The sequence below is a fragment of the Pan troglodytes genome, chromosome 2 (genome assembly GCF_028858775.2).
Source record: "Pan troglodytes isolate AG18354 chromosome 2, NHGRI_mPanTro3-v2.0_pri, whole genome shotgun sequence".
In the NCBI taxonomy this organism is placed as follows: domain Eukaryota; kingdom Metazoa; phylum Chordata; class Mammalia; order Primates; family Hominidae; genus Pan; species Pan troglodytes.
Window position 1 is genome coordinate 125,039,046 of NC_086015.1, and position 27,184 is coordinate 125,066,229.

General features: G+C 40.2%; 1 protein-coding gene across 3 annotated transcripts in view; it reads right to left on the minus strand.

Annotated features, from left to right (window-relative positions):
- Positions 1 to 17,274: 17,274 nt before the first annotated feature.
- Positions 17,275 to 27,184, minus strand: part of IQCB1 (IQ motif containing B1) — a 64,788-nt gene continuing 54,878 nt past the window's right edge. For all 3 annotated transcript variants that reach the window (XM_009446271.3, XM_003309945.6, XM_063806162.1), the window contains 2 exons: positions 19,834 to 19,990; positions 17,275 to 17,855 (listed from right to left, as the gene is read on the minus strand). In XM_009446271.3, the coding sequence (XP_009444546.1) occupies positions 17,626 to 17,855; positions 19,834 to 19,990 (387 nt within the window). In that variant the 3' untranslated portion in view covers positions 17,275 to 17,625. The remainder of the gene's footprint in view (positions 17,856 to 19,833; positions 19,991 to 27,184) is intronic.

Sequence of the window (27,184 nt, forward strand, 5' to 3'; positions counted from 1 at the left end):
CAGGCGGTCGAGACCATCCTGGCTAACACGGTGAAACCCCGTCTCTACCAAAAACACATACAAAAAATTAGCCGGGTGTGGTAGTGGGCGCCTGTAGTCCCAGCTACTAGGGAGGCTGAGGCAGGAGAATGGCCTGAACCCGGGAGGCGGAGCTTGCAGTGAGCCAAGACAGCGCCACTGCAGTCCAGCCTGGGCGAAAGAGCGAGACTCCGTCTCAAAAAAAAAAAAAAAAAAAAAAAAAAAAAAAAAAAAAAAAAAAAAAAAAAAAAAAGAAAGAGGGGAAAGAAGAAGACGGAAGGTGGGGAAAGAAAAAGAGGGATGGTGGGGAAAGGGGAAAGAAGAGGGATGGTAGGGAAAGGGGAAAGAAGAAGAGGGATGGCAGGGGAAGAAGAAGAGGGAAGGTGGGGGAAGAAGAGAGGGAAGGTGGGGATAGGGAAAAGAAGCTGAGGAAAGAAGGTGGGGAAAGAAGACGAGGGAAGGTGGGGGAAGAAGAAAAAAAATCAACACCCATTCATGATAAAAAAAAAAAAACTCAGAAAACTAGGAATCGAAGGATATTTACTCAACTTGATAGAAAAATATTGCAGATTCTTAATGGTGAGAAACTAGATGCTTTCCCTCTAAGATCAGGAACAAGGTAAGGATGTCCCCTGTCACTACTCCTAGGTGACATTGTACTAAACCTCCTGCCTAATGTAGGGAAATAAAAGATATTCATACTAGCAAGTAATAAATAAAACTGTCTTTGTAGATGGCATGATTTTTTATGTAAAAAATTCCTAAGAATAAACAAAAACCTCCTGGAATTAATAAGCAATTTTAACAAGGCTACAGGGTAAAAGGTCAATTGCTTTCCTCAGCAAAGAACAATTGGAATTTGAAATTAAAAACACAATACCATTTACATTAGCCTCAAAAAAAAGAAGAAGAAATAAATACTTAGGCATAAATCTAACAAAATATGTACAGGCTCTATGTGAAGGAAACTAGCAAACCTCTGATTAAAAAAATTAAAATCTAAATAAATTGAGAAATATTCCATATTCCCAGAAAGCATCAGTATTGTTACGATGTCAATTCTTCCCAACTTTATCTGTAGATTCAATAAGATCTCAATCAAAATCTTAGCACATTATTTTGTGGATATCAACAAATTAATTCTGAATTTTATATGAAAAAGTAAAAGACCCAGAATAATCCACAGACTATTCAAGAAGAACAAAGTTGGAGGACTGACGTTACCCAACTTCAAGACTTACTACACAGCTACAGTAAACAAGACAGCATGGTATTGGCTAAAGAATAGACAAATAGACCAATGGAACAGAATGGACAGCCCCAAAATAGATCCACGTAAATGTAGACAACTGATCTTTGAGAATGGAGCAAAGGCAATTCAATGGAGAAAAGAGTCTTTTCAATACATGGTGCTAGAACAACTGGAAATCCACATGCAAAAAATGACACACACCTTTTATACAAATTAACTTTTATACCTTTATACAAATTAACTCAAAGTGGATCTTAAGATGTAAATATAAAATGTAAAAATATAAAACATCTATAGGATAATTTGAGACTCTAGGTGACTTTGAGTTTGGTGATGACTTTTCAGATACAACACCAAAAGCATGAGCCAGTGCGGGGGGGAGAACACAATAAGTTGGACTTGATTAAAATGAAAAACTTCTGCTCTGCAAAAGGCACCGTTAAGAAGATTAAAAAAACAAGGCACAGACTGGGAGAAAATATTTGTAGAATACCTATTTGATAAAGGACTGTTACCTAAAATACACAAGGAACTCTTATAATGCAAAAATTTTAATTAAAAAAATTAACAAGTGGGCAAAAGATCTGAACAGACACCTCACCAAAGAAGATACACAGATGGCAAATAAGCACATGAAAAAATGCAGCCGGGCACGATAGCTCATGCCTGTAATCCCAGCACTTTAGGAGGCCGAGGCAGGCAGATCACAAGGTCAGAAGTTTAAGACCAGCCTGACCAACATGATGAAACCCCCGTGTCTACTTAAAAAAATACAAAAATTAACCAGGCGTGGTGGTGCGCGCCAGTAATCCCAGCTACTCAGGAGGCTGAGGCAGGAGCATCGCTTGAACCTGGGAGGTGGAGGTTGCAATGAGCTGAGATTGCGCCACTGCACTCCAGCCTGGGGGACACAGGGATACTCCGTGTCAGAGAGAAAGAGAGAGAGAGAGAGAGGAAAGAAAGGAAAGAAAAAAAGAAGGAAGGAAGGAAAGAAAGAAAGAGAGAAAGAAAGAGAGAGAGGGAGGGAGGGGAAGAAAGAGGAAGAAAGAAAGAGAAATGAAGGAAGGAAGGAAGAAGGGAGGGAGGGAGGGGAAAGGAAAGGAAAGGAAGTCAACGTCATATGTTACTAGGGAATTGCAAATTAAAGGAACAATAAGATACCACCACACACCTATTTGAATGACAAAAATCCAAAACCTGGACATCATCAACTGCTGGCAAGCATGTAGAACAACAGGAACTCACATCTATTACTGATGGGAATGTAAAATGATACAACCACTTTGGAAGACAGTTAAGCAGTTTCTTACAAAGCTAAACATAGATTGACCATACCATCCAGCAATCATGCTCCTAGATATATCAAAATCAGTGAAAATGTATGTCCACAAAAACACTTGGACATGAATGTTTATAGCAGCTTTATTCGTAATTCCCAAAACTTGAAAGCAAAGATGTTCTTCAGTAGATAAACAGATATACTGTGGTATTTCATACAATTGAACATTATTCAGTGATAAAATGAATTGAGCAATCAAGCCATGAAAAGACATGGAGGAACGTTAAATGCATGTTGTTAAGTGAAAGAAATCAGTCTGAAAAGGCTATATACTGTGTGGCCCAGCAATTTGACATTTTGAAAGAGGCAAAACTATAGAAACAGTAAAAGAAAATCAGTGGCTGTCATGGATGGGGTTGGGAAGGGGCAAAGAAGGATTAATATATGGAATAGAGACAATATTTTAAGGGAGAGAAACTATTTTGTATGACACTGCAGTGGTGAGTATGTGGTATTGTGCATTTGACAAACTCCATAGAACTGTATAACATAAAGAGTAAATTTTAATGTAAACTGTGGACTTTAGTTAATGATAATGTCTCAATATTGGTTCATCAAATGTAATAAACATGGTAATAATAGGGGAAACTGCTGAGAGGTGGGAAGTGGGGGGAGGATGAGATGAATATATAAAACTCTGTATGTCTGCTCAATGTGTCTGTAAATCTAAAACTGTGCCAAAAAAATAAAGGAATGTATGTGTATACATATATTTCCAAATTTGACCCAAGAAAAAGTAGAGGAATCTGACAACTTCTAGAAAAAAAAACATTTAAAAGTTGTTAATCTCAGAAGAAAAGTATACAATCCAGACAGTTTTTCAGGCAATTGCTTTTGGGGCTTTTTTATAGACTGAATATTTGTGTTCCCGGCAAAATTCATATGCTGATGTCCTGTCAATTTTATAGTATGAGGGGGTAGGGCCTTTGGGAGATAATTAGGTCATGAAGGTAGAGACCTCATGAATGAGATTAGTGCCCTTATAAAAGAGACCCCAGAGTCCTCCCTTGTTTTTTTTTTTTTTTTTTTTTTTTTGAGACAGGGTCTCACTCTTGGGCTGGAGTGCGGTGGCATAATTTTGGCTCACTGCAACCTCAACTTCCAGGGCTTAGGTGATCATCTCATCTCAGCTTCCTGAGTAGTTGAGACTACAAGTGTACGCCACCATGCCCAGCTAATTTTTGTGGGGTTTTTTTTGTTGTTTTTTTTTTGTTTTTGTAGAGATTGGATTTTGCCATGTTGCCCAGGCTGGTCTTTAACTCTTGGGCTCAAGCAATACACCTGCCTCGGCCTCCCAAAGTGCTAGGATTAGAGGCATGAGCTACTGCACTTAGCTCCCTTGCCTCTTCTGCCACGTGAGGATGAATGAGAAGATGGCGTCTGTGAGCCATGAAGTGAGCCCTCACGCAACACCGAATCTACCAGTGCCTTAATCTTAGACTTCTCAAACTCCAAAATTATGGGAAATAAATTTCTGTTGTTTATAAGCCACCCAGTCTATGATATTTTTATAGCATCCCAAACTAAGACAAGCTTTCAAGGAACAGATATTTCCTATGCTATACAATCTATACAGAGCATAGGAACAGATGGAATGTTTCCCAGCTAATTCAGGTCTAAAAAAAAGAAAAGAGAAAAAAGAAAAAAAAGGTCTTTTTGTAGTTTAACTGTGATTACCTTTGTCATTACACTTTTCTTTCTCCATATTTACTCTAGCCAAAGATATTGTTTACAAAAGTATCTATTTTCAGGGCAGCTTCGTGGGGCCTATAATGAGAAAGAGGTAAAACCAGGGTGGGCAATCAAGTGATGGCTCCATGGCAGGGCCACTGAAACTAATAGCGCAGTTAAAGCCCTAGCCCTTCCAAAGCCCGACATGAGCCAGGGCTTGGAACATCTTCTGCAGGCTCTCCAGGACTTCAATGCGCAACAGAATGTTGCTGAATATCAACTGCAGCTGTTCAGGACTGAGATGCCCAGCGGACCGCATCAATAGCTGACACTGCTCCCTGATGATGTGTGTGTCTCTCACATAGCTGGTCTCTAGAATTAGTTTTACATACAGTCATTAAATAAAAAATCCACATTAATCAGGATTCTCTTGGGGTGAAGATGAACCTTAATTATGAGATTTGGATTTTGTATGAAAATATCTCTGTATACTTGCCCTGCCCTGGGTCCTTATCTGTTGTATTTCCCTACATGAGCAAAATTCCCAGAAGGATCCAGAGTGTACCAAACACCACATAGTCCAAGCCTGAGAAAGATAATTTTTCTGAATTCCTTGGCCTTCATATGCCAGGAAACCAAAAAGCTGGCAGGACTACTAGAATTTAAGCCCCACCCCCATGCTTGTACTGTAGATTATCCACAAGAGTAGGGGCTGGTGCTGGGCAGGAAGCAGTAGGAGGGGCCAGAGAGTATTGCTATCAGCAATACAGAGGAAAAGCACATTCTGGAAGGGGACAAGGAGGTGATGACGGGAAGAGCAAATTCCTGGATCTCCTTTGACCTGGGCTTCTGAATATGCTGGGGCAGTGGTCCCCATCCTTTTTGGCACCAGGGACTGGTTTCATGGAAGATGGAAGGGGCAGGTGGCGGGGTAGAGGGTGGTTTCAGGATGAAACTCTTCCACCTCAGATTATCTGGCATTAGTTAGAGTCTCATAGGAAGCGTGCAACCTAGAGTCTTCGCGTGAGCAGTTCACAGTAGGGTTCGCGCTCCTTTGAGAATCTAAGGGGGCAGCTGATCTGACAGGAGGCGGAGCTCAGGCAGAAATGCACCATCGCCCGCTGCACACCTCCTGCTGTGTGGCCTGGTTCCTAACAGGCCACGGACTGGTACCGGTCCATGGTCCGGGAGTTGGGGACCCCTGTGCTGAGGCATGGATGCAGCAATCTTCAGCTGCATTTTTCCTTTCTGGCAGGCTTCCATGGGTACCAAGCCATGTCAGTAGGGCTGAATCTGACGTCTCTCTGAAGTGCCAGAACACCACTAGGGACAAAAAAACACCAGGGCTGGATTAGTGGTCACAACCAGGGTCCAGGATGCCTAAAAGATAGCAGGACATCTGTCCCTTGAGAGACTTGTTCAAAATTGAAGGAGTTCAAGTTTATTGTAAGGCACTAACCAGTGGCATCTGTTTCTAGGAGTCATTGGAACCACCGCCCTTGGGACCAGGGGAGTTTTGGAGAGGAAAGTTGAATCATAAAAGAGCATAATTACAAGGCAATTTAGGGGAAAAAGAGAAGGAGATAATGGATTAGCTAGAGGTCCCTGGAGCTCAGAACTAAAGGCAGGGGAATTCAGGGTGGGAGGAAAGGACCTGTGGTGAGATAATCAACTGCAATCTCTTGAGAATAGAACCCAAATTGCCATACATGCCCTGAGACCATCTAGGTGCCCCCTTATGTTATCTCTGTAGCTCCTTAACCTTTCCTGTGTCCCTGAACTCATCTCGATTTATTTCAGTTTCCTGCAGTAGAATTCAGTAGTTTTATTCTTGTGATGGCCAAATAGTTATCTGTGGGGTCATCATGACGGACTTAGAACAGAGTTCACCTGCCTCACCAGAGACAATGCAGCTCTATTCAGTGAGGGCTACAGAGATTTACTTACTAAGCAGCACCTCACTCATGCTGGCTATCTCCAGCCAGAGCAGCACATCTTTGTTCCTGCACCCAGGTAGGCACCTGAAAGTTGGATCATGGGCCACTCCAGCCCCATAACACTTCCCCTGATTCAACTCAAATGTCCAAATTCGTATCAGACATCCTACTAGACAACACAATTTGGCTGCTCTCCCAGAAACTAAGAGACTTATAGATAACTTATGTTATGTTAACTTCATGCTGCTAGGCATCAATCCCTTACATGTAGATTAGGCTCTTTATCCTCAGTAAAATGGTGGAGCCATGATTCATATTCACAGATTCTGACATGTAAACACTACACTGCACTGCCTGGTGTTCTGCTCACTGCCCACAGGCTGACCTTACCTCTCCAGACATTTGAGTCTGCTGTGATCTTTTCTTCCTTTCCTCTTTCTCATTTGCAATGGGAACTCTCCAAAGAGGAATTACTATTGTCCAGGCCAGCAAGCTTAGCATTTTGGGAGTTAGAGGGTCCTGGCAGCTTTAGGACTATAGCTACTGGAAGCAAGGTTACAACCAGTTCCTCAGAAAATTATCTCTGTGTATATATATATATATATATACACAAACACACAATGCCTTAAAATAACTTCTAAGCAGTATACAGGTAAGTTCAAAAGAAAAAAATATGTTGTACAGAAGCTCAAGGCATTACTGACCGAAGGATTAGTCAGAGTGTTATGTGCTTAAAAGAATTGCCTCTTAGAAATTGCTTTGGATTAAAGGTTTGCAAGAGGGTGAACATATGGGCATATGGGAGCAGGGTGGGGCAGGGGAGATGTGGCAGGAAGGGCATCAAATGTAGTGGAATGGCTTATGAAAGGAACTAGGCTACTTGTCCCTCTTTTCATAATTTTCAAAATTTTCCATTTTGATGGTTTGGGCTTGTCTTAAGGCAGCATATTTCCAGAATAGATACTTACTCAACCACCTCTAATCGAAGCTAGTTAGAAATGATTCAGCTTCAGTATCATGGTTCTAAGCAAGTTGAGGCCTACTTGGGAGGTTTACTGAATTCAGACATAGCCTCAGCCGAGAAGTCCCTTGAGAGACTTGCTCTAAATTGAGGAAGCTCAAGTTTATTTTAAGGCACTTATCAGGGATAAGAAAAATTCATGTCACACAATAGGCAAAATCTACAGCCAACAAAAGGGCTTCCAAAAGTAGGTGATGGAACCATTTAGCAGAGCATTCTCCCACAGAATCTGGCACTACTGGCTGCATCAGTTCTCTATTTCTTCCTAATCAGGTCCAGAGCCAAACCAATGATTCCATCCTTTATTTTTTTGGAGACAGGCTCTGAAGTTTGAAAAGTCAGGTGCTTTAAGCATGAAGTTAGGCAGCATGATGGTGGCACTTCAAAAGAAAAGTTTTGTGAATCATGGGTATCTCCTCTGGAAAATGTGGAGATACCTGGTCACACACTGGTACCCTCTTCTTGACTAAGGTCTACCTGCAAAATGCAGCTGCAGCAGATATGAACTGGGGACCCATCGGTGCTCAGGACAGAGGAACTGCTGCTCTGTGAATTGTGTGGGCTCTGTTCTGGTATTCAAAGGAGGCCAATATGACATGAGATAGATTTCAGACCATTTGTCTCCATGTCATAGTTGATAACCATCCCTCAAACCAATTGACTCCTAGAAACAGATGCCAGAAGAGGCTTTCTAGGGGAATTTGGGTTCTTGTTCTCCTGACTTTCCTTTCTGGAATGTTGGCCCTCCTAATTAGGCACTAGGTTTACAGAGAACTGGGCTAGCTTTAGGGAAACTGAGGCAAGGCCTGATGATTTTTGTTTCATCCTCTTGAACTTCTCAAAACTTTGAATGTACAGAAGCCCTTGATGTGTATTTTGCTGCCCAGGCCTTTGGTCTCTGCAGGTCCCTGTATGTAGTCCATTTCTGAGGTGCGGGTGATTGAGATTTGGGGGTCTGTTCTGTCTATGGAGCTGCAGGCAAGGTGCTTCTTTGCCTCCTGCTTGATTAATTTTGGAATGAGGAGTGAGCATGGCAGATTGAGCCTTAGGAAGGCTGAAGATGTAGAATGAATAGATGTCATGGTTCCAGGTTTCTCAGAAGCATCAGAGACTCCTGCTCCTGCCTTGGTGTTAAGACCTCAATGCTTGTCTTTCAGCTCTCACTGAGCATCTTCAAGCATCACTATAGTTTGCCCAAAGGTAGGGAGGGCTGAGCAGGAATGCTGGCATATCGGGGAGCCAGAGAGCTAAAGGAGCCAGCCATCCTTGCATGAAGAATGGCAAGGATTGCCTCCCAAGCATGGTTTCTGGCTGGGAACTCCTTTTCTGATAGGTGAAGAAATCCCTGTTAAAACTCCATGTCTACAGGAGCTAGAGATGTCACAACTATTTGACTGAAGGGCCTAGAGTTGGCTAGGCTCTAAAATCAAGGCATCTGCTAACTCCAAGAGTCTTCCCCAACAGAATCAGCAGACTCTGGGTCATTATGGAGCTCATGGAGCCAGGAATGAAACTCTGAAATCCATCCATGATGAGCAATGTGTCAGAGAAGGCCAAGATAGGTGGGCTCGGTCTCTATGCTTGGATCCATATGCCATTTCCACTTTTCAAAGGGAATGGAACTATGGAGAAGCAGCGGCAGCATTCATTCCATAAGAACTCAGGCACTATTACTCTATGAATCATTACTGAGCATTTATAATAAATGAAGAACTCATATGAGGAGCAATGGTGACTTTCTCATCCTGGAGCACCTAGAGCAAGGGTCATAAGGAATCTAAAATCTAAAATCAAAGAAAATTCCTAGGAGGTGTGACCAGAAAGCTGTTACTCAGCATTCATTCAACAAGTACTTAACTAAGCACAGACCTTGTGCCAGACACTGGTGTGGCTTATTCTTGATCCAGGATCTAAGAATCACAGTCCTGAAAGCAGGCTTTGTGAGGGGGATTTCTCCAGCCCATCAAAGTGAGGAATTTATTATCATGTATCTTAGGAGATAGGTGGCAGGGCCCTCTTTGGGGAGCTCTCAAGTATTATAGAGTTTCCTCAGGACACAGATCTATTTAATGGGTTAATATACCAGCACAAAGAGGCCACTGTAACTCAAATTACATATCAAACTGACATCTCAGATATGCTTAAAAGCACTTCCATGGAGTGTTCCACTAAGGTTTACCCTAACAAAGAACATCATCAGGATTTAAAAACACTCCCCACTATTGCTAATACAACTAGTAAATGTGAAGATTTGCATGTAGAGCAGATATTGTGAGAAAGTCTACGGATTCCCTAAATGTCTCTAACCTTGTCCTGGATGTGTCCTGTTCACTACACTCCCCTTGATCTTTATCAGGATATCTTTAACATTTAGGATATTTTCTAGATTTACTACTTTAGGGTCCTAAGCACATTGTTTAGGAAAATGTATTCAACCCAGAGTCAAAACCAAGTTGTCAACAGGTTTTGTATAGCCAGCAGTTTACAGACCCGCTTTTGACCCCAGAAGGGAATTCAGCCTGAACCTCTGCCTCCTGCCCTATTCCTCCCAACCCTCCAGATAACCAACCTTCTCAGTCCTCTCCTTCACACAGATTTTAATTCAGCTGACAGGCACAAGAAATACAGGCTGATTAATATAAATGAAGGCTGCATAATTCGTAGATTTAGTAATGAGATGTCTTATAAAACTTTTGTAGGAAACAGGTGTTTTCTCCTAACCCTGGAAAATTCTTTTCCATTAAGATATGTGACTTCCTCTTTATGCCTGTGTGGCACTGAGGGGTGCATATTCTAGAGATGGCCATCGAGGACCTTGCCTCAACTCTCTTGTCTTCTCTATGTCATATATGGGCATTCTGTGAAACGAATTTATTCATTCCATATTAGTTCATTTAACTTATTTTGATTCGTATTTCTATTCTGCTTATTTTTTATTATTGTGAGTAAATTATATGAAAATTCAGAGTACTTAAAGTTGTTTGGATATCTGAATGGCAGGGCAAGTACATTTTTGCATGTGTGCTAGATGAATCCACTCTTAACAGATAGTTACTGAGTGCCTCCTAAATTATAAACTGGTTTAACAGATAAAATACTTTTTTCATTCCCTCTGCCTGGAACATTCCCATTCTACTCCTTCAACTGTCAGTTCATCCTTCAGTTCATTCTTTGAAGTGTTTCCTCTGAACATCTCCAGGACTAAGCTAATGACTCTCACACAAAAATCCCTACCTGCAAAATAATAGTCATCACACACACATTTATTTTTTAAATGTTTATCTCTTCTACTGAGATGAAACCTCCACTAGCAGAGACTCTTACCTGTTTTCTGCATCTATTACAGTGTCTTTTACCTTATAAATGCTTATAGATGTTCATTGAATGAATAGATGTATTTTAGAGTTTAATATCTCTGATATAATAGATTCTTGGTCAAATACTGAGAGCTCAGTCACTTAGCTAATTGAGCATCTCAGAGTACATAATAAGAGGACTAGAAAAAGTTATAGGGCACCATTCTGGCCCTCAAGAGGGCCTCCATAAAGTGGATGGACCATTTGCATACAAAGAATTAAATGTCTACACATAACCCAAGTACGAAAAGAGTGGGTGAGTAAATGAATGATTAAATGAAATGAATAAGTAGTTCATTTTAGAGTTATATAAAATGAGCTTAACCTTGGACCATTTTTTGTTTCTCATCTTATTTTTTACATCTGTAAAATGGAAATTATCAATGTTCCTATTTTAAAGGGTTGTTGTGAGGATTAAGTAAAATAATGACCATAAAATTCTTAGCACAGAATCTGGTACATATCACACAACAAATGTTAAAAATTATTTATTAGTAGTAGTATTGTTATTATTATCTTTAGGTTCCTGGGAAGGGTCAGGTAGGATGATTTGATGAAGGATCTATAAATAGCATATTATTACATTCTCAATAGGCTAGGGAGGGGACCAGCTATAAAAGACAAATGCTGAAATGATTATCTTTGATTGGCAGCTCTCAAGCACTTAACTATTAATGAGGAACCCAAAGAACTTTTATTTAGGTGGGTTATAGCTAGTGATATGCTGGTAAGCATTTAGCAACCAGGAGAAATGTTACTGCAGGGGAATATTTTGGACTTGTAGTGTTTACTTATTTCTGTGATATTACCATTCCCACCATCTCACCATGTCTAATTTCAAGCTATCAATATGCCTTCACTGAATGTGGAGAGATGTGCAGGAACACACACACACACACAATTTCCCCCATACAGATGCAGTAAACATATTACTTTGTTTTAAATATTATGTGTTTAACCATAAGTTTATGTAACTTTTAAAATTAATCAACGTCCATACGTTATTCAGATTTCCTTAGTTTTTACCTACCGTCTTTTTGTTTCTGTTGTAGAATCTCATCCAGGATAGCACATTACATTTAGTCATCATGTCTTCTGTTAAATAAAATTTATGAGAGACCACTGATTTGGACTAGGATCCTACACTAAGTCTAACACGCCAAACCAATATGGAGTTTAACTATAGCAGCTGAGCTTTAGTTGATTGCAGGAAGCTCTGTAACCAATTAACCAGTTAAGTTGTAATCAATTAAGTTGTCTCTGCACTGCACTTTCATTTCCTATAACTCATGTCAGATAATGTTATTGATGGGCATTCTCTCAATCCACTCTGGCTCGAAGGGCTGCCAGATTCACAAATCATTCTTGTTTTATTTTGCTTTCCTTTGTTTTGTTTTGCTCTGTTTTTTTTTCTTCGCTCAAATAAACTTAGTTAAAATATAAACTTGTCTAAGGTTTTTTTCCATTCTCTATTGTGTTCCATTGGTCTCTGTGTCTGTTTTTGTACCAATACCATTGTTTTGATTACTCTAGCTTTGTAGTATCATTTGAAGTTGGGTAATGTGATACCTCTGACTTTGTTCTTGGTGCTCAAAATTGCTTTGGCTATTCGGGCTCTTTTTTGGTTCCATATGAATTTTATAATAGTTTTTTTCTAGTTCTGTGAAAAATGGCCTTGGTTATTTGTTAGAAATAGCATTGAATCTGTGGATTGGTTTCATTCAGCATTATGAAAATGTTAATGAAATCGATTCTTCCAAACCATGAGCATGGAATGTTTTTCCATTTGTTTGTGTTGTCTGTAAGCAGTGTTTTGTAGTTCTCCTTATAGAAATATTTCACCTCCTTGGTCAGATGTATTCCTAGAAATTTTATTTTATTTTTGTAGATATTGTAAATGAGATTGTGTTCTTGATTTGGCTCTCAGCTTGAGAGTTATCAGTGTATAGAAATGCTACTGATTTTTGTATGTTGATTTTGTGTCCTGAAACTCTATTGAAGTCGTTCATCAGGTCTAGGGGTCTTTTGGTAGAGTCTTTATAGAGTTTTCTAGGTATAGAATCATATCATTAGCAAAGAGAGATAATTTGACTTCCTCTCTTCCTATCAGGATGCCTTTTCTTTCTCTTGCCTGATTGCTCTGGCTAGGACTTCCAGCTCTATGTCGAATACAGGTGGTGAGAGTGAACATCTTTGTCTTATTCTGGTTCTTAGGGAAAATACTTCCAGCTTTTGCCCCTTCAGTATGATGTTGGTTATGGGTTTTAAGTAGATGGCTCTTATTATTTTGAGGTGTGTCCCTTCTATGTCTAGTTTGCTGAGTGTGTTTATCATGAAGAGATGTTGGATTTTATCAAATGCATTTTCTGCATCGATTGAAATAATCATATGGTTTTTGTTTTTAATTCTGTTTATGTGGTGGGTCACATTTAAAGTCTGTTTTATCTGATACAAGAATAGCAACCCCTGCTCCTTTTTGTTTTTCATTTGCGTGATAGATCTTTTTCCCTCCCTTTACTTTGACCCTGTGGGTATCAATACATGTGACATGAATTTCTTGAAGGCAGCAGAAAGATGGGCGTTTTTCTAAATCCAATTTCCCACTCTATGTCTTTTAAGTGGAGCATTTAATTTGTTTACATTCAGAGTTAATATTAATATGTGAGATTTTGTTTGTCATACTGTTGTTAGCTACTTGATTTGTAGTTTTGCTTATGTAGTTGCTTTATACATGGGTCAGGATCCATGGGCTATGTGCCTATGTGTGCTCTTATGGTAGTGAGTATCATTCTTTCATTTTCATGTTTAGAACTTCCTTAAGCATCTGTTATAGGGTGGTGATAAATTCACTTAGCAATTACTTGTCTGAGAAGGATTTTATTTCTCTTTTGTTGAGTAAGACCTGAAAAGCACAGGCAACCAAAGCAAACAGAGTTTTACTTTTTTTACTCAAGATGGTGGATTAGAGGCTTTTAGGGTGCCTCAGCCACTTGGAAATAGCAAAATAGTGCATAAGGGGAGAAAGTGGTTAAGCAGCCACTCTGATGGCATACAGCTGATAAAGTGAGCGAAGCTGAAGCTTTTTGATGAGGTGAGGCTTTTTTATTTTTTATTCTTTTTTTCTCTTGAGGGTATGACTGTAGTGTATGTTGTATATGACAGGCTTCATTTCTGGATGCTTTCAGAGGGCCAGGGCTCTGTATAGGTTCCTTGGTTGCAGAAAGATTTGTACAGTGACTTTCTCAAATGTTGCTCCATGTAGCAATGTATTTTTGTTTGGTGGTATAATTCAAGCTGCAGACCAATAGATGGTGCTTGAAGAGTAAAAGCCACCAAGAGGTTCTTACTCTGCATGCTCACCCTTGGTGGGACAGAGGGAACGGAAAAGGGTGAAAAACGTCTTTCCCCAGTGTAACTGGTCTTTGGTAGGAGTGGAGCCCCTGGAGAAGCCTGAGAAGTGCCTCTTTCAGCCCATGCTTCTGGGGCCACAATAGAAAGTGTTGCTGCCACATCTGTAGCAGTGCACCGGTGATGGGGGCAGGGTGCAAGAGATAACCCCGTCTCCAAGTCTCCAGGAGCTTTGGTGTTGCCCCTTTCAGTAGCTGGCACCGCACTTTCATTTCCTTTAATCCAAGGGAGGCTTTGGTGGGCTGCATTTTCTCCACCCTGAAGGGTGGTGCATGCCAAGAGTTGGATGTCCAGGTGAGTAGGGGTCCAACTCCCTCTCTCCCCTAGGAGCATATGGGGCACTCTCTCCCAAACTGACCAAGGGAGCATGCTAAGGTACTCAGTAATGACACACATAGATTGGTTCCAGGTCACAAAGCTATCCCTGGCTGCAAGTCATCCTACCCAGGAGAAGCCTTGGCTTCAGCAATTCTCCTCCCACTCCACTCCTGCGATGGAAGAGAACCTAATTTCAGTACCTACTGCTGGGGTGCTCCCACACTCACTGCTCAATTCTGGCTGTGGGGTTTCTTCCCCCACTCCAGAGCAAGCACAGTTCTAGCTGTGGGGGTCTTTCCCCTACTCCAGAGCAACTTCTAGCCTGAGACTAAAATGTCTGCAGTGGCTGCTGTTGCCAGGTCGCCAATGACTTTGTATGAGCCCAGATTAAAAATGGCGTCCTCCTTTCAGTCCTAGGTCTGGGAAAATGTCTGAAGCTTTTTCCAGTGTCTTTCCCTCTCTCTGTCTCTCAGCCTCTCCCCAAGCTCGCTCCTGGGCTTGGAGGAAACAGGGTGCTTTCCCTTGACTTGGGTTGCACAGATCACTAGCAGGAAGGTAAGAAACACAGGAAGATTGGGATTGGCTGCCTCTTTCATGAACTGGGGCTTCACTCACTTTATCAGCTGAATGCCATCATGGGGGCTGCTTAATCTTCTCCTCCTCAGGGTCTGGGGTGTCCTTCACCATTCTGATGAATTCCTATTTTCTTCCCAGAGTTTATTATTATTATTATTATTATTATTATTATTGTTGTTGTTTCTTCTGAGACAGAGTCTTGCTCTGTCGCCCAGGCTGGTGTGCAGTGGCCCAATCTCTGCTCATTGCAACCTTCGCTTACCAGGTTCAGGCAATTCTCCTGCCTCAGCCTCCCCAGTAGCTGGGACTACAGGCATGCACTACCACGCCTGGCTAATTTTTGTGTTTTTAATGGAAACAGGGTTTCACCATGTTGGCCAGGCTGGTCTCAAACTCCTGACCTCAAGTCATCTGCCTGCCTTGGCCTCCCAAAGTGCTGGGATTACAGGCCTGAGCCACCGCACCCAGCACTGAGTTTATGCACTATTTTGCTATTTCCAAATGGCTGAGGCATACTGAAAGTTTCTAATCCACCATCTTGAGTAAAAAAAGTAAAACTGACCAGGTGCGGTGGCTCACACCTGTAATCCCAGCGCTTTATGAGGCCGAGGCAGGTGGATCACCTAAGGTCGGGAGTTCAAGACCAGTCTGACCAACACGGAGAAACCCCATCTCTACTAAAAATACAAAAAATTAGCCAGGCGTGGTGGCACATGCCTGTAATCCCAGCTACTCGAGAGGCTGAGGCAGGAGAATTGCTCAAACCCGGGAAGCGGAGGTTGTGGTGAGCCAAGATCAGGCCATTGCACTCCAGCCTGGGCAACAAGAGTGAAACTCTGTCTCAAAAAAAAAAAAAGAAAAAAAAAAGTAAAACTATTTTTGCTTTGATTGCCTGTGCTTTTGAGGTCATACTCAAGAAATTTTTGCCCAGACCAATGTCCTGGAGTACTTCCTGGAATCTTGCCTGAGCCTTAAAGGTAAGAGAGATTCACTGCCCTCGCTCTAGCAGCTTAAGACTTTTAAAAGGGGAAGTGGGGACTTTGCCTATGTCACCCAGTAGCAGCCTATCACTTCATGTTTGCCTGTACCACAAAGGTCTTCTTCAGGCCTCTTGCCTTGCTCCCAACCTTTTTTTTTTTTTTTTGACAGGATCTCACTCTGTTGCCCTGGCTGCAGTACAGTGGCACAATCTCAGCTCACTGCAACCTCTGCCTCCTGGACTCGAGCAATCTTCCTGCCTCAGCCTCCTGAGTAGCTGGGACTACAGGCGCATGCCACCAAATCCAGCTAATTTTTGTATTTTTAGTAGAGACAGGGTCTCACCATGTTGACCAGGCTGGCCTTGAACTCCTGGGCTCAAGCAATCCACCTGCCTCGGCCTCCCAAAGTGCTGGGATTATAGGAGTGAGGCACTGTGCCTGGCCTTAACTCTCAATCTTTCTTGTGAGCATTTGGTAGAGGCCCAGCTTCTTATGTCTGTGGCTCTTAGATATTCTAAATAGACGTGCTAGCCCACACCTGGCCTTTAAGAATTTGCTAAAATTTTGTTTGATTTCTTCTTACCTAGCCACTTCTCTCTTGTGCTCTACTATAGATGAAATACTTCATTTCACAGATACAGACTCCTATCCCAGTTTACATGGTTGGCTTGAGTCCTCAGCTATCTAATGGGCTCAAGAAAAATTATTGTTGTAGATTATCTGGCATTTTCTTTGCTAAATTGGGAGCAACACTCTTACATAATTTTTCTACCTTTCTTTTCCAATTATAAGTACAAATATAGGAATTTTGATTAGAATTTTACTAAAGTTAACATTAGAGATTGCACAATATTATACAATTTGGTCTTTACATCCAGAAATACTGGTATTTTCACTCATTTTACAAAGAGCATCTTCCAGATTCTTTATGATATGGAGTCATGATTTGTTAATTGATTTTAACTTAAATTCCATATTGTTACAAACACAAATTGAAGTGGCTTCAATGTTATGGTATTAAAACATATTTAAAGTAAACAGGGAAACTGAAAAGTATTAGGTTGGAACCAAATAATCATAAAGGTACCTAGGATTATAACAAAAATTAAACATTATATTTAGCTCTGAGATTCCTAGGAGAAAAGACAAAAAGGGAAACAGTACATTATGTAGTTCTCATAGTTTAATAGAAAGAATGCATTTTTTTGGTATGTAGTTCCTTTTAGAAATAACAAAATAGAAAATGAGTTCAACTATTGCTTTATAGAAAACAGGGAAATGTCCTTCAATTGAGCATTTCTTTTCCTCACATTAATAAAGTCTGCACACACCTCCTATGTTAACAGGAAATAGGAATTTCAGATAACAAATGTGAAAAGTTGAAATAATCCTGACAAATTTTTCAAATCAATTGTTGAAAATATTTATTTAGAAAAAAATATTTAGTTGGAAAACAGCAGAAACCAAAGAAAAACACACTTCATGTAAACAACAGAACACTATGCTAAGTTTAGTTCTACAATAAAAGCCACACAAATCTGTGTGTGGCTAAGGATGAGGATACAGAGAAAAGAAAAAGAAAATTGAGAGAGAGGTGGAATATAACTCTTTGCTTACTGCAGGTCTTGTCTGGAGGAGAACCTCTGGAAAATAATAAGTTAGGATGGCCCTAGTCTACCAGCATGCCAGAGGCAGAACCAATATAATCTCCTAAAATATGAGATTTGTGTCAATTGTTAGGGTTACTCACTAAGGTGGTTTGGTTCCACCAATGAATACAGTTTCTAATTCTATACTAAGCTCATCCTTTGGAACATCAATCTCATCTCCAGATTCTTCTCCAAGCTTCTTCCACCAGGGTGCTTGTATGTGCTTCAGGGTTGTGAGATGGGCCTGCTTGGCCTTGGCTGCCACAGGCCTGGATCTACTTAGGAAGAGCTCAGGTTCTTTCCCTTCTGCCCCCTTCAGACTTGGTGCCTCTGTAGTGGACAGAAAATAAACAGATGAGCAGAAGAGTCCTATGCCAAGCAGGTAGGAACTTGGAAGCTACAGAGCTGTAACTCTGCAGGCAGAAACAGCATTCCAACTCTGAATGTACTACTTTTGAGAAAGGGTCTTGCTCTATTGCCTAAGCTGGAGTGCAGTAGCAAGATCACGGCTCACTGCAGCCTCAACCTCCTGGGCTCAAGTGATTCTCCCACCTCAGCTTCCTAAGTACCTGGGACTATGCCACCACACCCAGCTAATGTTTTTTCTTTTTTTGTAGAGATCTCACTATGCTGCCCAGGCTGGTCTCAAACTCCTGGACTTAAGCAATCCTTCTGCCTCAGCTTCCCTAAGTGTTGGGATTACAGCCATGTGTCAACATATTCAGCCCATTTCTGTTTTTTTTTGAGATAGAGTTTTGCTCTTGTTGCCCAGGCTGGAATGCCATGGCACGATCTCGGCTCACTGCAACCTCCGCCTCCTGGGTTCAAGCAATTCTCCTACCTCAGCCTCCTGAGTAGCTGGGATTACAGGCGTGCGCCACCATGCCCAGCTAATTTTGTATTTTTAGTAGAGACGGGGGTTTCACCATGTTGGTCAGGCTGGTCTCGAACTCCTGACCTCAGATGATCCACCTACCTCGGCCTCCCAAAATGTTGGGATTACAGGCGTGAGCCACCATGCCCGGCCATTTCTGTGTTTAAAGGAATTTAAAAAGATGTAGATTTTTGTAAGATGGCTTATTTATTTATATTATTATTTTTTGAGACAAAGTCTCTGTCACCTAGGCTGGAGTGCAGTAGCGCGATCTCTGCTTACTACAACCTCCACCTCCTGGGTTCAGGCAATTCTCCTGCCTCAGCCTCCTGAGTAGCTGGGATTACAGGCACCCGCCACCATGCCCAGCTAATTTTTGTATTTTCAGTAGAGATGGGGTTTCACCATGTTGGTCATGCTGGTCTCGAACTCCTGACCTCGTGATCCGCCCACTTCGGCCTCCCAAAGTGCTGGGATTAGAGGCATGAGCCACCTCGCCCAGCCAAGATGGTTTATTTAAAGAATAGAAACTTTAATAGAACCTCATCCTATAGATGAGAGGCTCAGTTTCAGCCATTTATCCAATTTAAAAATATAAAATTACCAAGTAGTGGCCATTAAATAGAAAACACTGGTCCTTTCTGTTTACATATACTAAAGAAATCCAAGAGGCTGACTGAAACACAGGGGCTTCATGGATGGGATCTCTCATTAAATGGATCAGTGGTTATGATGAATTCATTTTTGTAAAGTGCTTCATTAAAAATTATAGGCCAGGCACGGTGGCTCACGCCTATAATCCCAGCACTTTGGGAAGCCGAGGTAGGCAGGTCACAAGGTCAAGAGATCGAGACCATCCTGGCCAACATGGTGAAACTCCGTCTCTACTAAAACTACAAAAATTAGCTGGGCGTGGTGGTGCGCACCTGTAGTCCCAGCTACTCGGGGAGGCTGAGGCAGGAGAATTGCTTGAACGTGGGAGGCGGAGGTTGCAGTGAGCCAAGATCACACCACTGCACTCCAGCCTGGCAACAGAGCAAGACTCCGTCTCAAAATAATAATAAAAAAAAATTTATAAAATGCTCTACAAGTGAATGGCACTGTAACTATTGTCATCATCTACTTACAAAATATGACCAAAAGCTTTTCAGATTACATAGTAAAAGATGGCTAGTAGGGCTCAGCATCTGAAATTAATAACTTTGGGGTGACACATATGAATGATGGCAAGGCTTGGAGAAATAGGTAAGAAGGTGGTTATAAAATCCGCATCATTTGAAAACATTGTGTGCTGGTCTGATCTATGTAGAAATTTCCTGAGGTTAGGGGATGAGCTAAAGATGCTTAGTAATGGTTTCCTTCTAAAGGTTTTGGATGTCACAAACCTCGCATAGGTTGTTCCTTTTAGAGAACGAAAGTAAAATGAGCACATACTCATTAGCTGTTCAACGTTGGTGCTGATCTGTGCCATCAGAGCTTCTCTGTGCTGCTGGGCTCGCTCTTCTAGGGCCCTGCCCATAAAGTAGTGTTGCAGTCGTTCTTGAGCTTGGGCATGGAGCTCCCTACTGACCACATCTGACATTGGAGAGCCCTGGAAACACAAGACAGAAAAACCTGTCACAGAGAGGACATAGGTATCAAAGTACCCAACCACTTAGCAGAGGTTTTAGACTGCTTAGCTGTCTCTCATTTTATCAATTGAATCTTATGATTGATGTCTATCTTGTACTCTTATGCAAGTATTAAATAGTCTCTTAAAAGTTTTAGAAAAAATAATGGTGGAGAAGTTTTTTGTCTTTCTTTTTTGTATGTGCCCATACTTTACTTTCTCAGACACTGTGGAATTATGGGAGAAGAGATAAGCTTGAGAGATCACAGTGAAAAATTACAAATGGTTTCGTAAAGACACTGGCCTGGGGCCGGGTGTGGTGGCTCACGCCTGTAATCCCAGCACTCTGGGAGGCCAAGGTGGGTGGATCACCTGAGGTCAGGAGTTCACGACCAGCCTGGCCAACATGGTGAAAACCCATCTCTACAAAAATTAGCCAGGCATGATGGTGGGTGCCTGTAATCCCAGCTACTCGGGAGGCTGAGGCGGGAGAATTACTTGAACCTGGGAGGCAGAGTTTGCAATGAGCCGAGATTGCGCCATTGCTCTCCAGCCTAGGCAACAGAGCAAGACTCTGCCTTAAAAAAAAAAAAAAAGACACTGGCCTATAACAGGTGTAACAACGCCAATCCCTTTGTTTCTTTGTTTTACTTCTTATCCCATTCTCACTCCCAAACTTATCCAAGCCATATGTTGTAACTGCTTCTGGATTCACAGAACAAGGGACAAAATCATCCAAAGGACCACGTTCTTCTGGCTAGTCAGCTAATTTAAGGGGAACTTAACTGATTAGTTTGGGCAAGGATGAAATAATCTTAACTTTGGAGGTGATAAAGAACCTGACACCACAGCTTTCTCAAATATTCCTGTTCCTATCCTGGATATGACCCTGTTCCACTAAAACCTTACTTCTCAGCCACAGGATCTTAAACAGCTGCACTAGAGTACGGCTAAAGAAGCACTTTAAAAAAAGAAAAACAGGAGCATGCATCAGAACTACATATAGTGTATTAGAAAAAGAGAGATCAAAGACCTAAACATAAGAGCTAAAACTGTAAAACTCCCAGAAGAAAACACAGGAAAAGCATCATGACATTGGTTTTGGTGATGATTTCTTCATACGACACCAAAGCACAGGAAAAAAAAAACAACAACAAAAACTAGACAAAATGAACTTCATCAAAATTAAAAACTTTGGTGCACCAAAGATCACTATCAAGAAAGTTAAATGGCAGTCCACAGAATGGCATAAAATGTTTGCAAATCATACATCTAAGGGATTAATCTCCATAATATATAAAGAACTCCCAAAACTCTACAAAAAACAACCTGATTAAAAAATGAACAAAATATAACCCTGTGGAAAAAAAAATAAACAAATGACTTGAACAGACATTTCTGCAAAAAAGATAAAGAAACGGCCAATAAACACATGAAAAGATGCTCAAAATCACTAATTAGGAAAGTGCAAGTTCAAACCATAAGATACAACTTCATATCTATTAGCTGCTATCAAAAACAATGACTACAACAAAAATAACTAATGTTGACAAGGATGTACAGAAACTGGAACCCTGTGTGTGACTGGTAGAAATGTATAATGGTACAGCCACTATGGAAAACAGTATGGCAGTTCCTCAAAAAAATTTTTAAAAAGAATTAGCATACAATCTAGCATTTCCATTTTGGATACTCACCCAAAAGAATTGAAAGCAAGTACACACACAGATATTTGTACACACATGGTCACAGTAGCATTATTCACAATAGCCAAAGGGTGGACGGAACCCAAGTGTTCCTTGGATAAACAAAATGTAGTATATATAATGGAATATTATTCAGCCTTTAAAAGTAGAAAATTCCGACATATGCTAAAACATGAACCTTGAAGACATTATACTAACTGAAACAATGAAGTATGATTCTACTCATGAGGTACTTAGAGTAGGCAAATTCATAGAGACAGAAAGTAGAATGGTGGTTGCCAGAAGCTGGGTAGTGAGGGAATGGTGAGTTAGTGTTTAAAGGATGCAGAGTTTCCATTCTGCAAGATGAAAAAAGTTCTGAAGATGGGATGGTGGTGAAGCTTGCACAAACAATATGAATGTACTTAATGCTACCAAACTACATTTAAACATAGTTAAAATGGTAATTTTTATATTTTATCTATTTTACCACCCTGAAAATAAATAAATTTTAAAAATACAGATACATGAGGCCACACAAAACTTACTGTATCAGAATTTCTTGGGGTGTGTGGGGCTTGGGTATGTAATTTTTATACAGGTGATTAAATTTGTAAATGATTAAAACTGTTAAAAGCAATATAGTCCTCTCTACAGAGCTTAGGAACTGATTATCTGTTTGTTGGAGAGGAGGCATGCTTCTGTCTGTCTTCATTCTACCTCTGCTCACAGGAAAAATCTTTCAGTTGTGGTTCTGCCCCTCTCTCCAACTCAGTTCTGGTGTTTGGCTAAGGGAGGAGTTGCTAATATGATTGATCAGCACTTAAGAGATTCACTGGCCATATACACCATGGAATACTATGCAGCCATAAAAAAGGATGAGTTCATGTCCTTTGCAGAGACATGGATGAAGCTGGAAACCATCATTCTCAGCAAACTAATACAAGAACAGAAAACCAAACACTGCATGTTCTCAACCATAAGTGGAAGTAGAACAATGAGAACACGTGGACGCAGGGAGGGGAACATCACACACTGGGGCCTATCGTGGGGTGGGGAGCTAAGGGAGGGATAGCATTAGGAGAAAAACCTAATGTAGATGACAGGTTGATGGGTCCCAAACCACCCATGGCACATGTATACCTATGTAACAAACCTGCATGTTCTGCACATGTATCCCAGAACTTAAAGTATAATAATAATTAAAAAGAAGAGATTCATTGGCCATGTTTTATTGGTGGCCAGGCTGATTATTTTTAAAATCTCAGGACCCCTAAATTTTTTTTTAAGCATTTAGGTTAAAACAACTTTTTAAAAAATATAGCTTTATTGACGTAAAAATAACATACACTAAACAACAAATATTGAAAGGGTACAATTTGCTAAGCTTTGACATACACATACCTAGTTCATCACTACGTTTCCTTGTGCCCTTTTGTAAACCCTTATCCTCATCCTACCCATCCACCAACTACTTATCCCAAGCAACTACTTATCTATTTAATGTTACTATAGATTGGTTTATATTTTTAGAATTTACATAAAGGGAATCATAAAGAATGTATTCTACTCTGTCTGGCTTCTTTCATTTAGCATAATTATTTTGAGATTCATCCACGTTTTTTTTTTCTTTTTCTTTAAAAATTTTTTTTGAAGACAGGGTCTCACTCTCTCACCCAGGATAGAGTGCAGTGGTGCCATCACTGCTCACTGCAGCCTCGAACTCCTGGGCTCAAGCGATCCACCTGCCTTGGCCTCTCAAAGTGCTGGAATTATGGGCGTGAGCCACCATGCCCGGCCAGAGATTCATCCATGTTGTTGAGAGTATCAATTTATTCCTTTATACATGCTGAATGGTACTCCATGGTTCTAGTTTTTGGCCATGAGCATTCATGTACAAGTGTCTATATGGACATATATTTCTTTTTCTCTGGGGTAAATATCTAGGAGTAGAATGGCTGAATCATATGATAGATGTATGTTTAATTTTTAAAGAAACTGTTGAACTGTCTTCCAAAGTAGTTGTACTATTTTACATTCCCCTAAGTGGTGACTCTGCCACATGCTTGCTAACCTTTGGCATGTTCCATTTTTAAAATTCCAACAGGTATGAAGTATCTTACTGTCGGTTATTTTTTGAAAAATTTTAAATTTTTATTAAAAAAAATAGAGATAGGGTCTCACTATGTTACCCAGGCTGGTCTGAAACTGTTGGGCTGAAGCAATCCTCCCACCTTGGCCTCCCAAAGTGTTAGGATTACAGGTATGAGCCACTGTGCTGGGCCCTTATTGTGGTTTTAATGTGCATTTTCCTTAGTGATTAATGATGCATTTTTCATGTGTTTATTTGTCATCTATCTTTTGTTGAAGTATCTGTTCAAAGCTTTTGTCCATTTAAAAAACAAAACAACTAGTTCATATGTTTTCTTACTGTTTAGTTTTGAGAGTTCTTTCTATATTATGGATATAGGACCTTTATCAAATATATGCTTGGCAATGATATTCTCCCAATCTGTGCCTTGTTTCTTTAATTCTCTTAATGGTGTCTTATGAAGAGAAGTTTTAAATTTCAATAAAGCCAATATATCAAATTTTCCTTTTTGAATCATGCTTCTGGTATTGTATTCAAGAAAGGTCACAATATTTCTCCATTGTTTCCTTTTAGAAGTTTTATAGTTTTAGGTTTTGCATTTAGGCCTATGATCTACTTTGAGTTAAATTTTGCATATGAAGTGAAGTATGGCTTCAAGTTCAATTTTTTTGACATGTGAATAGCCAATTGCTCCAGTTTTTCTGCATTAACTGTATATCTCTGTCAATAATTAGTTTGCTATACATGTGCTGTTAGGTGATTCTGGCACTGTGCGCATGTCATTGAGTGTACCTACAGAAACTTAAATGGTATAGACTACTACATATGTAGGCTATGTGGTATACCCTATTGCTCTTAGGCTACAAATCTGTACAGCATGTTATTGTATTGAATACAGTAAGCAATTTTAATGCAATGGTAAGTTTTTGTATATGTAAACATATATAAATATAGAAAATGTCCAGTAAAAATATACCATTACAATATTATGTGACCACTGTTGTATATATGGTCCAACACTGACTGAAAATTCATTATGTGACACATGGCTATAATTACCATTTCCAGTGCTCTTAATTTCTTTATGTAGAGCCAGATTTCTCTCTGGTATCTTTTCCTGGCATCATTTTAAACAGAAATGTTAAGTCTTTTACACCTTAAAGAACTTAACATTTCTGATTTACATTCCCACCAACAGTGTGTAAGTGTTCCCTTTTCTCCACATCCTTGCTAACATCTGTTGTTTTTGACTTTGTAGTAATAGCCATTTTAACTGGTATAATATGATTATTTATTATGATTTTAATTTACATTTCTCTGATGATTAGTGATATTGAGCATTTTTCATTGTTTGTTGACCACTTGTATATACGTCTGTTCATGTTTCTTGCCCACTTTTTTTTTCTTTTTGAGACAGGGTCTCACTCGGCCACACAGGCTGGAGTGCAGTAGCATGAACATGCCTCACTGCAGCCTCAACCTCCTGAGCTCAAGTGATCGCCCCACCTCAGTCTCCCAAGTAGCTGGGACCACAGACAGGCATCAACATGCCTGGCTAATTTTTAAATTTTTTGTAGAGACCAGGTCTCACCATGTTGCCTAAGCTGGTCTCGAATTCCTGGGCTCAAGCAATCCTCCTGGCCTTGGCATTCCAAAGTGCTGAGATTACAGGCATGAGCCACAGCATCTGGCTTTGCCCACTTTTTAATGGGGTTGTCTTTTTCTTCTTGAGTTGAGTTCCTTGTAGATTCTAGATATTAGCCCTTTGTTAGATGTATAGTTTGCAACTATTTTTTCCCATTCTATAGGCTGTTTACTGTTGACTGTTTATTTTGCTGGGCAGGAGCTTGCAATATAGGCATGTAAATGTGCATTTTTACTCCCTCAATCTATACAAATAAAAAGAATTTAACATTTCTGCAATGTTAAATCCTTTACAACTTTAAGGATTTAACATTTTTGGTAGTGCAAGTGTACTGGTGATCAAGTCTTTCAGCTTTTGTATGTCTGAAAAAGTCTTTTTTTTTAACAATATTTTTTTGCCAGGTACAGAATTCTAGGTTGACAACTTCTTTTCCTTTCAGTACTTTAAAGCAAGATATCTTTGGCCGGGGGCGGTGGCTCATGCCTATAATCCCAGCACTTTGGGAGGCTGAGATGGGTGGATCACCTGGGGTCAGGAGTTCGAGACCAGCCTGGTAAACATGGTGAAACCCCATCTCTACCAAAAATACAAAAATTAGCTGAGCATGATGGCAGGCGCCTGTAATCCTAGCTACCTGGGAGGCTGAGGCAGGAGAATCACTTGAACCCAGGAGGCGGCAGTTGCAGAGATTGCGCCACTGCGCTCCAGCCTGGGCGACAACAGCGAAACTCTGTCTCAAAAAAAAAAAAAAGGTATTTTCTTGCTTGCACTGTTTCTACTGAGCAATGTAATCTTTGTCTTTACATAACATTTAAAAATTTTTTTACACACCAACATGGCACATGTATACATATGTAACAAACATGCACCTTGTGCACATGTACCCTAGAACTTAAAGTATAATAAAAAGTATGTATATAAAAAATTTTTTTTGTTTTTAAGATTTTCACTGTATCACTGGTTTGACAATTTTGATTATGATATTCCTTGGCACAGTTTTTTCCACGTACCTTAACTGGTTTGGGTATGGGCTTATCATTTTTAGTTTGGAAAGTTTTCAGCCATTATTTTTCTCTACATCTCCTTCAGGGATTCCAAGTTTTCATTTACTGGGCCACTTACAGTCCCACAGCTCAGTAATGGTCTTTTCAAATATTTTTCTCTTTTTTCCCCTCTCTGTGACTCATTTTGTGCAGTATTTACTACTATGGCTTCACCTATATTAATCTTCCATCCAGCAAAGTCTAATCTGCTATTATTTTGATCAAGTATATTTTTCACACCATACTTTGAAGTTTTTATCTCTAGGAGTTTGATTCAGGTATTTTTTTTTTTACATTTTCCATCTTTCTACTTGACTTTTTGAACATATAGAATACAGTTATAATGACTGTTTTAATGCCCTTCTCTGCCAATTTTAACATCTATGTAATTTCTGGGTTGGTTTGACGAATATCCTCCTCATTATGGGTCCTGTTTTCCTACTTCCATGCGTGCCTTTAATATTTGATTAGCTGCTAGACATTGTGGCTTTTACCTTGTTGGGTGCTGGATATTTTGATATTTCTTAAAATTTTGAGTCTTTTTTTGGGATGCTGTTAAATTACATGAAAACATTTTAATCTTTTTTTGACTCTTGATTTTATAATTTGTTTGGCAGAATGGAGCCGTCTAGGCTAATCATAATCTACTATTAAGGGAAGGTCTTCCTGAGTACTCTTCACAATACCCTGTGAATTATGAGTTTCTCCAGC